Source organism: Megascapheus bottae, chromosome 2 (assembly GCF_031878675.1).
Source record: "Megascapheus bottae isolate mThoBot1 chromosome 2, mThoBot2.hap1, whole genome shotgun sequence".
Taxonomy (NCBI): Eukaryota; Metazoa; Chordata; class Mammalia; order Rodentia; family Geomyidae; genus Megascapheus; species Megascapheus bottae.
The window spans coordinates 4,509,524-4,521,610 of record NC_143510.1 but is presented as its reverse complement, the minus strand read 5'-3'; the positions used below and the strand labels follow the sequence as shown (position 1 = coordinate 4,521,610).

Here is a 12,087-nt window from a genome sequence, read left to right as displayed (position 1 = left end):
AGTTTGTAAAACATAAATGATGATCTGATTGCCAGTATTACCTGGCAGAAATTTTTCTAATTACTGTTAATGCAACACAGACAAAATTTAGCAGTTTTTAATATAGCTAATAAAAATACACGCCCCGAAGATATTCCGAATGTCTGATTTTTCTCGTTAGTGAGAAAAAATGAGTTCACAATAGTAATGATTTTGTTATTTAGTCATACACAATAACATTTATTCTCTATATAAATTTAAAGAATATGCCACTACTGATTAAACTATATTAAAATCTAATAAAGGCAGATAAATAATTGATCTGCAATTCAAGTAGAAATTATTTGAAAATCATAAGCAATTTTAAGTTTATAGAGCCACTTGGCACAAGTGGCACAAGCCACATGCCAGAGAGAGCTTAAATGGCATCTTATACATTTCAGAAATTGCTAATATATTCAGGGAGATAAAAGCAAAAGACAGGATTAAAAAAGCATATGGGAAACAGTTACATATTAAACACATACATTCACAATGTAATTATTCAAAAATCCAAGCAGACAGAGTTAGCAGTACCTAATGGTAATATTGTTAGTATTGAGTTCTTGCAAGAGATAGTCTGGTTTTATGTGGTAATTTTTTTTCCAGTCCTGGGCCTTGAACTCAGGGCCTGCGCACTGTCCTTGAGCTTTCTCAAGGCCATAGCTCTACCACTTGAGCCACAGCACTACTTCCAACTTTTTTTCTACGTATATGGTACTGAAGAATTGAACCCAGCTCTTTGTGCATGCTAGGCAAGCAGTCTATCACTAGGCCAAACTCCCAGCCCATTATGTGCTAATATTTTTTAACTTCATGAAAGTCACATTTCCCCCACATCCTTCTAATTCCTTCTCCTCTACAACTCTTTTCTGTGGGGCACATCACATCAGGGAAACGGCTCATTTCCTGGTTTGGGGACCCAACGTGCCTGTCATCTGATTGGAAGGCATGGCTGTGATTTGTGATGTAAAGTAAGGCTACCTCTGGGATTGGCCCCAACACTTCCACCCTCTTGGACAGCACCTGATTCTTCTTTACCTACCTCCCACTGTCCTGCCCGCCTTTATGCTGATTGGCTCCTGCATTCTATATTAGCTAAATCTACTTCCTCAATAAACAAGTTCCTGCCTTGATGAGTCTCCCTGATGCATCTGATTGTCCTCCCACGAGGGAGGACTGGGGTGCGGGCGGTCAGTCGCCCCTCTCCTTTCTTGGCTTGTCCCAGTAGGGGCATGTTCTCTCTATCCCTCCTGCGGGGGGGTGGGGGGTTCTGAGGACTAAAAACCCCGGCACTTTCCCACTTTAAACCTCTTTATCCACTAAAGTGCTATTCAAAAATCACAATGACTGGGTGTGGATTTATACAGCACAACCAAATTGACAGTCAGAGGTTCTAAGTCAAACTGTGATCTTTGTAAGTTTTTAAACCTATTAAGACAAGTGTGGTGGGGGACACCTGCTTAAGATTGGTGGGTTTGAAGAAGTTGAAGAATCTCAAGAAATTAAAATTTTTAAGTAGGCTCAAAGGTTTCTCAGTTCTAATTTACTTGCAAAGAAAAGAATAGAGCAATGCAAAATCTAAAACAGGGAATAATGTTCAGCAGGAGAATTGTTTTGTATTGTTTTGTTTTTTTCAAATTTGGGCTCATATGTATTTTTTTCATTTGAAAAGTATATAAAATATAGTTTGTAAAAGTTCCATCTCTTATAGAGAGATGACTTAATGACTATCATGAGGAGTTCAGAATACTGTTTGTATAGTGTGAGGGGCTCCTTCCATGATGACTTACTTATCCTGCTGAACTGTTGTGTTTCCCTGTGAAACAGTTAGACGATTAAAGACATTCAGGTCATTACGGGGCCGGCTTGGTGGGGAGGAAGGAGGTGAGAGGCTAGCCTCTGAAGTCCCAGAATCTGAGCTACAAGAAAAAGAGAACATTAAAACAGGCAGCTTTAAATGGTTATGCTTTTTAGGCAAATGGTAAGAAACATGCTTTAACATATATATAGATATAAGCTTTTTGTTAGATAATTCCTTTCTCTTATCCTCTTTTTCTTTTTTCAAAGATAATAATATGCTCTTGGAGCAACTGTTAAGTGTTTTGCACTGGCTTTTGTTACCTAGACCACAAGATGGCACTATAGCAAAGTTGCTTATAGTGCCACCTTATCACTAAAGCAAGGTACATTTACAAGCATACAGTTTTAGAATTAAGAGCAAATTGCTCACATTACAGGTAAGGAGACAGACCTAGAGAGCTTAAAAGCAATTTTCCTATTGCATTGAATCATTTATCTATCATTAACAGATTTATTTACTCCATCCCTCATTTTCCAATGATTCTTGAGATAAGCAATTTCATAGAAACAAGCAAATTTCATCTCTTAAACAAAAGAAGAAAAAGAGTGAGCAGAAGCATAGTTCCTATGACATTCAAGTCAGCTACATCAGTGGTCAAAGCAGAGACTATAGTCTGGCACCAGTGGCTCACACCTGTAATCTTAGCTACTTAGGGAGCTGTGGATTCAGGTTCAAAACCAGCCAAGGAGATCAATCCCAGTTAACCAGCAAAAAACCAGAAGTGGAGCTATGGCTCAAATAATAGATCATCAGCCTTAAGCAAAAAAGTTTAGGAACAGTGCCTTGGTCCTGAGTTCAAGTTCCACTACTGGTGCATAAACATGCACAGACATGCATGGTGTGTGCACACACACACAGAAGAGAGTGTGTAGCTTTGTTGTTGTTGTTGTTTGCTTTTTTTTTTATGAAGGAAAGGATAGATAAGACCATTCACTTGGCCAGCATTCATGAAGCCCCGGGTTCAATTCTTCAGTGCCACATAAACAGAAAAAGGTGGAAACGAGCTTGTGGCTCAAGTGGCACAGTGCTAACCTTGAGCAAAAGAAGCTCAGGGACATTGCCCAGGCCTTGAGTCCAAGCCCTAAAACTGGCAAAAAAAAAAAAAAAAATCCACTTAGGTAGGGCAGATTCTTCTTCTGGTTAAAAAAAAATGAAGGAAATGTGCTTTACTAAGATTTAAATCAGATTGGCATGGATGTTGTCCCTCAAGAAATGTATCTGAGGGGCCGGGAGTTTGGCCTAGTGGTTGAGTGCTTGCCTAGCATGCACAAAGACCCGGGTTCGAGTCCTCGGTACCACATACATAGAAAAAAGCCAGAAGTGGTGCTGAGGCTCAAGTGGTAGAGCTCTAGCCTTGAGAAAGTCCAAAGACAGGGCCTGGAGTTTGGCCTAGTGGTTAAAGTGCTTGCCTAGCATGCACGAAGACCCGGGTTCTATTCCATGGTACCACATACATAGAAAAAAGCCGGAAGTGGTGCTGAGGCTCAAGTGGTAGAGCCCTAGCCTTGAGAAAGTCCAAGGACAGTGCTCAAGCCCTGAGCTCAAGCCCAGGACTGGAAAAAAAAAAAAAGAAATGTATCTGAAACCTATCTGTCCCCAGCAGCAGTTAATAATCCGAGGGAGATGTGGAAAGGTGACAGTGACTCATCCATTCAACTTCTGCATGCTATAATGTTGCAATCTATTAAATGCTTGGGGAATGTGAATTAGCAGATTATAGTATACATTGCTAAGTAAACTGGCCCTCCCTGAACATCCAAAGGAAACAATTGAGGAGAATGCCAACAACTCAAACAGTTACCAAAAAAAATTGGCAAAAGGAACACACCTTAGGATTAACAGTACGAGTGGGGCTTTTTTGTTCTTGTCAGAAGTCAAAAGAGGTAAAGTCAATGTCAGATATATCAGATGACATCATGAAATCAAATTCTTCCAGAACACCACTTGCAATATACATTAAATAAACCTCAGCCCCTGTGCATATTATCTTTTAGTGATAAACAAAAGCAGCTGAAAGCTGGGTGCTATGGCTCGTACCTATAATCTAGAATTACAGAATGTGGAGTTCTGAAGACCACAGTTCGAAGCCAGCCTAGACAGAAAAACCTGTGAGATTCTTGTGAGTTAACTAGCACAAAGCCAGAAATGGAGGTGTGGCTCAAGTGCTATAGTACCAGCCTTGAGTGAAAAAGCCAAGAGAAAGCATGAGATTCAGAATTCAAGCTCCAAACAACAAAAAGAGAAGCAACTGAAAAAAAAAGGGGAGTAGACATGAATGGTGACAAGAGCTCAGATATATTAAGAGGTACATGAGTGACAAAAAAGTTACATGAGCCAGGCACCAGTGGCTCATGTCTGTAATCCTAGCCACTTAGGAGGCTGAGATCTGAAGATCGTGGTATAAAGCCAGCCCTGGCAGGAAAGTAACCATGAGACTCTCTCCAATTAACCACCAGAAAACCAGAAGTGCTGCTGTAGCTCAAAGTGGTAGAACACTAGCTCTGAACAAAAGATTTCAAGGATAGTGAGTGCCCAGACTCTGAGTTCAAGTCACTCGACTGACAAAAAATGTTACATGACCACTTAGCCAAGCTAACAGCTGACTTGATTGCCTTCATTAATTAGTCATAACCTCAGAGCCAGTCTCAACCCAATCTTGCAAGCAAATCCACTCTTTTCCGTTAGCAAGGTGCAGGGGACATTGTGAAGAACCATCTAATGGATAAAGAGCCATGAGTAACTGACTTACTGCTTTTGCTCCTTGGCCTTTGGCTTTTCTGTTTTCTCATATGCCTTTCTCCTTGTTACTGGTGAAGGCTCTGGTAATTTTTTTTCTGATATAGATGACTGTCTGGAACTAAAATAAGAAAAAGTGACTTAAATTTTCTTTTATTATTTTAAATATAAACATACCACTCGGGTAGATATTGGCCAAACTTTTTAATATAGTAATAACTGCAACTAACAAACAGTATTGCTTGGAAACAATAACAACAAAATAAAAGTAAGATTGGCTAATATTGTATAAGTTATGCTTAACTGATGGGCGTTCTGTAAGTATGATTTTGTAAATAATTAGTCTTATTGGATATGTACAAATTTATGTAAGTATTATATGTACATATATCTATTTACTTGATATAGTTATATATACACATTAAATATATCCACACATATATAGTTATTATATGTTTATATACTTATTACCTATCTATATATACTTACTATGTATATGCATATAGTAAGTATATATATGCATATACATAGTAAGTATATATGCATATACATAGTAAGTATATATTAAACATATAGTATATGTGTATAAATATGTAGATACGTAGTACTATATGTACTATATACATATAGTATATGTATACATACACTTATTATCTATTTAATATATACTTACTCTATGTATATATTAAATATGTACAAACTTTGAATATAAACATCAAATACACCACTGTCAAATAATTACAATAAGTATTAAAAGTAAAAATGTTAAAGTTTCATTGGAAATTGCCTCATCTAAAATAAAATTACCTTGATGATAAATTTTGCAAGATCAAAAGTACTAGAATATCAGAATAAGAAACAATGTGATTTCAAAAATAAATGTTTAGTTCACTTTTAAAATGGAAAAAAAAAGAAAATATTACCTGAATCTGGATTCCAGGTCACAGATTTATTCTTGAAGTTCCAAACTGTCTACTCATCTGATAGACTGAATACTGAATACATGCAAGGATCTAAAAGTCTGTCCCCAATTCAACTTCACTAACTTTGCTAAAAACATTGCTTCTACTCCCACTACAAAAGCATTGAGCCATATGGGTTAGCAATGTCCAAAACTAATTATATAAGCCACCTCAAGCACATGCCAGAAAATTCTACATCATCATTAACATCAATTTTGAAATAAAAGATAGCAGGTAGAATTCTGAATGGAAGATGATGGAAATACCTTCATGAAATGAAAAATATTTGGAGGAAAAAAAGAATGGAAAGCTTATTATTATGTATTATTTGCAGAGTCCTAGAGTGTGTGCTTTTAGGGGGCCAAGATTCTTCAATGCAAAGATGAAATTCATTCCATCAGCCATTTGCTAGATAGTGTATGAGGGTTAGTTTGAAAAGTATCATTAAAAATCCTTACAAATAAACAAATGGTCTAATTTTGACATCAACTACCAAAACTTAAACACACACACATGCACGCACACACACATACATGAGCACGTGTGACTCATATATACACCCATACACACACACAGAAGATATCCATACTATTCCATGTAGGAAAATCTTTGTTCTCAAAATAAAATGAAAAAAAATTCTAAGCAAGACTTGTTTTGAATAGGAGAACTTTTGTTCAAAATGTCAGGTGGAAGGGCAAATATTCCCTTCTTCAAATCTTTAATAATGCCAAGAACAGAATACTTTGTGGACATTCTCATCTGAGACATAACAATGTACTTCAGGTAAAGATTTAAGAAAGCAGCCAGGCACTGGTGACTCACACTTGTAGTCCTGGGTACTTAGGAGGCTGGGGTCTGAGGATCTTGTTTCAAAAGCCTCAAGTAGAAAAGTTCACATTCAATTAACTAGCAAAAAGCCAAAACTAGAGTGTGTGCTTTTAATTTAAAACCCCAGTACCAGCACGAGGAAAAGATAAAAACTAGGAAAGCTCAAAATGTATTCAGTTTATAATTAGCATTTTTTTTTCTTGAGAGATCAACGCAGATTTTCTGATCATGCTCTTGGAACTAGGGAATAGGGAATTTGAAGCAAATTTTAATCTTTTAAGCTTCTATTTATATTTATATTTAGGTGTTCCTAAATGGGTTTTGTCTGTGATTTATAAATTCAACCCTTATTGAAAATTATAATCCTATAGAATGATCCTTTAAAAAAAAATCTCAAGGGCTGGGACTGTCGCTTAGTGGTAGAGCGCTTACCTAGCAAGCATGGGGTTCTGGGTTCAATTTCTTGGCATCACATAAACAACAACAACAAAAATCTCAAATTATTTTTAACTGTTCAAATTATTATGGAAGAAAACACCTAACAGAAATTAACTTTGAAAAACAGAGATCTGGTACCTAATTTAAAAACAGAAGTAAGAAATTAGCAACATGCATATTAAAAAAAAAATTTAAGCCAAGAGAAAAGTTAGTGTAGCTAGGCCCAACTTACATGCCGCCTATCTTAGAAGGCAAGCCAGATGGGGGAGGAAGCTCTTTTTCCCTAGCAGAAGTACCACTTGTCTCTGTGTGCATTCCAATCTCTTGCCCTTCTGTGACAGGGGTAAGAGGGCCAGGCAAGGAGACATCTCCTGCACTAGTGTCTGAAGCTAGTTCACTGCTATCTGCATACAGCAATTCCATCTGAGTGGTGGTTCTCCTCCGGGCCTAGTTAGAGAATGGAAGGAAAAGCAATCAGGAGAAAACTTATGCACAGAATTTGATTAGGGAAGAGAGATGTGTATTAATTTGGAATAGGTAAAAAATATATATATATATTTATATTTAGTGTGTCTTTTCCTAGCACGAGTGTCAAACAGAGCGTGTGAGAGTGTGATGAGCTGGCCTGGTGCCATACCTGTTACTCAGAAGTCCTCAGGTCCCAGTAACAGCTAACATTAGTATTATAGGCATGTGCTAGGTGCTAGTCTAAACACTTCATTTACGTGAGCATGTGGGTGGGTGCTAGCATCTCACATCACTAATCTATAGAAAACTAATCTACAGAGAAGCTAAATAATTTGCCTGAGATTACACAGGTAAGAAGTAGTAAAACCATATGTAGAGCCACATCATCTGCCTCAAATATCACTGTATTAAAAGGAAAGGAAAAGAATAAAGGCGAGGGGAAGAAAGGAGTAGGAGGAAGGAAAAGGAAGGGAACAGAAGGGAAAGGAAGGAAAGGGAGAACTACAGAGGGAAAGAAAAAAGGAAGGAGGAATGATAGGGAGGGTAGGGAGGGAAGGAGGGAGAAGGAAGGAAGAAAGGAAGAAAGGAAGGAAGGAAGGAAGAAAGGAAGGAAGGAAGGAAAGTTGGTAGGTTTCAGCTTTCTGGTGTTCATCTGATTAAACTATAGGTTAATTGTTCAAAAGGTTACACCATATAATTATATCTTATCCAAAGAAAAAGTGTACAAGTATAGTAAAATTCAGTTCCTAAAAGAAAATTTTCAAAATTAATTTCTTTCCAATTAACACTTAAGGGGAATATTTTGAAAAACCTAAGTTTCTAATAAAGAAGAGTTGGGTACAAACATTCTACTCTCCTAAAAGCTAAATCTGAGATCTTTCTGTTATTCTGATTGTAGAAACAACACTGTAAAAAATATTTACTGATCATTTTAGTTCTCCTTACCTTGTTCTTAGGTTTCACCTCACCACAAAGCTTCATAAGGTCTGAGGATAGTGTGCTGTATGTAAACAAGGAATTAACCATGAGGTCACACAAACTTATTATAGAAAACTACATTTTTAAAAAATATTGAAACATGTCTATTGAAAACATAAAAAAGGGGCCGGGAGTTTGGCCCACTGGTAGTGCTTGCCTAGCATGCACAACGACCCAGGTGCAATTCCACAGTGCCACATACATAGAAAAAGCCAGAAGTGGTGCTATGCCTCAGATGGTAGCCCAAGGACAGTGTTCAAACCCTGAGCTCAAGCCCAGGACTAGCAAAAAAAAAAAAAAGCACACACACACACAAGCACACACACACACACACACACACACACACACACACACGCACAAAAGAAAACATAAAAAAGATATTTCATATTAAAATGAGCTAGACGTCAAGTGCTCATGCCTATAATCCTTGCTACTCAGGGATTGAGATTGAGGATCAAAGATTCAAAGCCAGCCTGGACAGAAAAGTTTGTGAGGGTCTTGTCTCCAAAAGCAAAAAGCCAGCAGTGGAGATGTGACTCAAGTGGTTGAATACCAACCATCCTTGAGTAAAAAAGCCATGAGAGAGAATAAGCACACACGTACGCACGCACGCACGCACGCACGCACGCGTGTGTGTGTGTGTGTGTGTGTGTGTGTGTGTGTGTGTGTGTGTGTGTTGGTCCAAGACTAGGCCACATCTTTCTTTCTTTCTTGTTTTTTTTTTTTTTCCAGTCCTGAGTTTTAAACTCAGGGCCTAGGCACTATCCTTGAGTACTTCAAGGCTAGAGCTCTACCACTTGCGCCACAGGCCACTTTCAGCTTTTTCTGTGTATGTACCAAGGAATTGAACCTAGGTCTTCGTGTATGCTAGGCAAGCACTCTACTTTTAGGCCACACTCCTGGCCCTTTTTTATTCTTTTTTCATTTTTTTTCCTGAATTGCTATTTTAAAATTGGTGATAGTCTTCGTTTGCCCTCCATATTATTGATTCTATTGCTATTAACCATAAAATTCAAAGTTGTTTCTATTTTATCATAGTTTTTGGTACAAGATGAAAAGTATAGAAACAAGTAGAAATTAATGAGTCTCTAAAGGTTCTTTACCTTCCCTCGGATCCCGGGCTGTTTAAAGGTGCATCTTCATCAGTACTGTCATCTACATTTTCTAAAACAAAATGTCACAGATGTGTATGTTATCTATATGTCATGGCTGGAACAGTGACCATAATCCCTATACTATACATAGATAAGTTCAATGTCTTAAATATGGTCAGTTGGGCTTTAATCACTGAATCAATACAGACAAATACTTACAAAATATGCTTCTATGAAACCCCTTTGACTATATGTCCCAAGATAGGCAAAGTGTGTTCAAATAAGGAAAACCATATATCTGAATGATGACACATGGAAGGATAATAGTGAAAGAATGGGAATTAGATTATCCTTTCAGTATATACAATTATACACACACACACACACACATATATATATATATATACTTGTGTATGAGTGTGAGTGTGTGTGTGTGTGTGTGTGTGTGTGTGTGTGTTTGTATGAGCATATGTGTGCCAGTACTGGGGCTTGAACTCAGGGCTTCCCACTTTCTCTTAGCTGTTTTATTCAATTCTGGCACTGGAGCCACAGCTCCACTTCTGGATTTTGGTAGTTAGTAAGAGAAAGAGTCTCAAGCCTTTACTGCTGGGCTTGCTTTGAACCCTGATCTTCAGATCTCAGACTCCTGAGTAGTTAGAATTACAGGCTTGATCCAACAGCACCTGACTCTCAAAGACCCTAATTTTAACGTGCATGTGTACATGAGCTTTTATGAGTCTTGTATTTATCATGTATTATTCAAGCTCCCAAATACACAGATTAAAATTTCAAGGGTAAGGTAAATGCTGCATGAGCTCCTTTTGTGTACTGAAATAAATCAATATTAAATACATTTGTTATACTTTAACAGCTATCCCAATCTAGTTAAGTGTTTCTCTGTTTTTTTTCTCACATTTGCTTTTAAGTGGAAAGAATGCATATGAAAATATGCAGAAGTTACCTGGGCATGCAACTTATTCACATGTACACAAAAGACATAAAAATAGGTTTACATGCATTAATCTGAAAACTAATACAAATAAACCACTGTTACTTTAGAATTATGGTAGCACTCTAGAAAAAGGGAGTAGGATAGAATCAAACACAGAAAGCTAGTAGGAAGTCAGTACATAAAACAGCCACAAGTAAACTATTTAAAATTTCAGCAAGCCCCGAACATCAGTGCAGGCTTTTAAACACACATTTTATTATAAAATCATTCCACAAAACTAAAGACAGTATTATAAGCAACATCTACCTATTAATGTATGCATGTAATCTATGTAATCTATCATGCATGTCTCATGCATCTACCACCTATTTATCTATGTGTGTGTGTGTGTGTGTGTGTGTGTGTGTGTGTGTGTGTGTAAGTTAACTCATCTTCTCAAGTTTACATCAGATAAATGTATGACAGGGACATAGATGAACTAATTTCTATCTCTCCATGATGTTTGTTTCCTTCCTCATTGGTTGGCATATCCCCTGGCAGATATTCAGTAATATTTCATAATATTATCTAATATGGAGCTCATCTAGGACGGACACACACACACACACACACACACACACACACACGACATGCACTCCAATTTCTGAAATGAAGACAATGGTCATTCTCAAGACAATTTATACCTCAAAGCACATCATTTTAAAAAAGCTTAAGGATCTTCTCTAAAGTGAGATGTCTTGACTGGTAAGATAATTAAATTCTCTAGAAAATAATAACTATATCAAACAACAAACTTCATAGGCTAAGATATGCTAATATTTTTCTTGCAGAGAGTAATGAAACCAAAGGGAACTTATAAGGTTATGGGTATACTTTTGAAAAAAACAAACAATTTGTGCTTGGCGTGTCCTGGCATAAGCCAATCTGGACCAGGGAAGACAGGACCCCACCCCCACCAGTCACCAACTCAGACATGTCTTCAGAACCAAAATTGATCTGAAGCACTCTGTTTATGTGAGTAGCAGCGTACAATATCACCTCATCATGGCTCAATTCTGAGACATTAACACCAGCCCAAGGTCAGCAACTTTTCCCATTAGAACATTAAGCTCAGAACAGATTAAACTCCTCTAAGTCCTGAATTTTATATACCTAAAGTTTCACAGTCTTACTTCACTGGAAGTTAACCACATGGTTCATGTTTTTTTTTCTCTGAAATGATTTTTTTTAATAAAAAGATATCCCTTTAACTAGGTACTGATGGCTCACACCTGTAATCCTAGCTACTCAGGAGGCTGAGATTTGAGGATTAAGGTTCAAAGCCAGCTCAGGCAGAAAATTCCATGAGACCTATCTCCAATTAACTGGCAGTATAGCAGAAGTGGAGGTATAGCTTGAGTGGTAGAACACTGGTTTTGAGGGAAAGGTGCCCAGGGCCCTGAGTTCAGGCCCCAGCATAATAATGAATAAATAAATGAATTAAAAAAAATAAAAGCTCTTTCTCCTTTTTCTCTCTCCTTCTTTGTCTATATACATACATACATACATACATACATACATACATACATATATAGTATATAGTAATATTTAGTGTGTAGAAGAATTAATAAAGCAGTTCTATAACTGACACCTTTAGTGTGGAATCTGGTCACCACCAGATTGCTCTACCTTAGAGAAAGAGCTAATTGAGAGACCCCAGACTCATACTAGTGAGGAATAAGAACCTGTGAGTCAGGGGTTAAAACTGTA

The 12,087-nt window shown here is 37.4% G+C and overlaps 1 protein-coding gene across 10 annotated transcripts in view; it reads right to left on the bottom strand.

The window, feature by feature from the left end:
• Kif21a (kinesin family member 21A) overlaps positions 1-12,087 on the bottom strand; it is a 132,933-nt gene that overhangs the window by 19,188 nt on the left and 101,658 nt on the right. For 7 of the 10 annotated variants that reach the window (XM_090319833.1, XM_090319840.1, XM_090319838.1 and 4 more), the window contains 5 exons: positions 9,396-9,456; positions 8,260-8,314; positions 7,079-7,293; positions 4,632-4,739; positions 1,812-1,940 (listed from right to left, as the gene is read on the bottom strand). In XM_090319833.1, coding sequence (XP_090175959.1) covers positions 1,812-1,940; positions 4,632-4,739; positions 7,079-7,293; positions 8,260-8,314; positions 9,396-9,456 — 568 coding nt within the window. The remainder of the gene's footprint in view (positions 1-1,811; positions 1,941-4,631; positions 4,740-7,078; positions 7,294-8,259; positions 8,315-9,395; positions 9,457-12,087) is intronic. The other 3 variants (XM_090319861.1, XM_090319868.1, XM_090319876.1) reach the window with 1 other exon arrangement.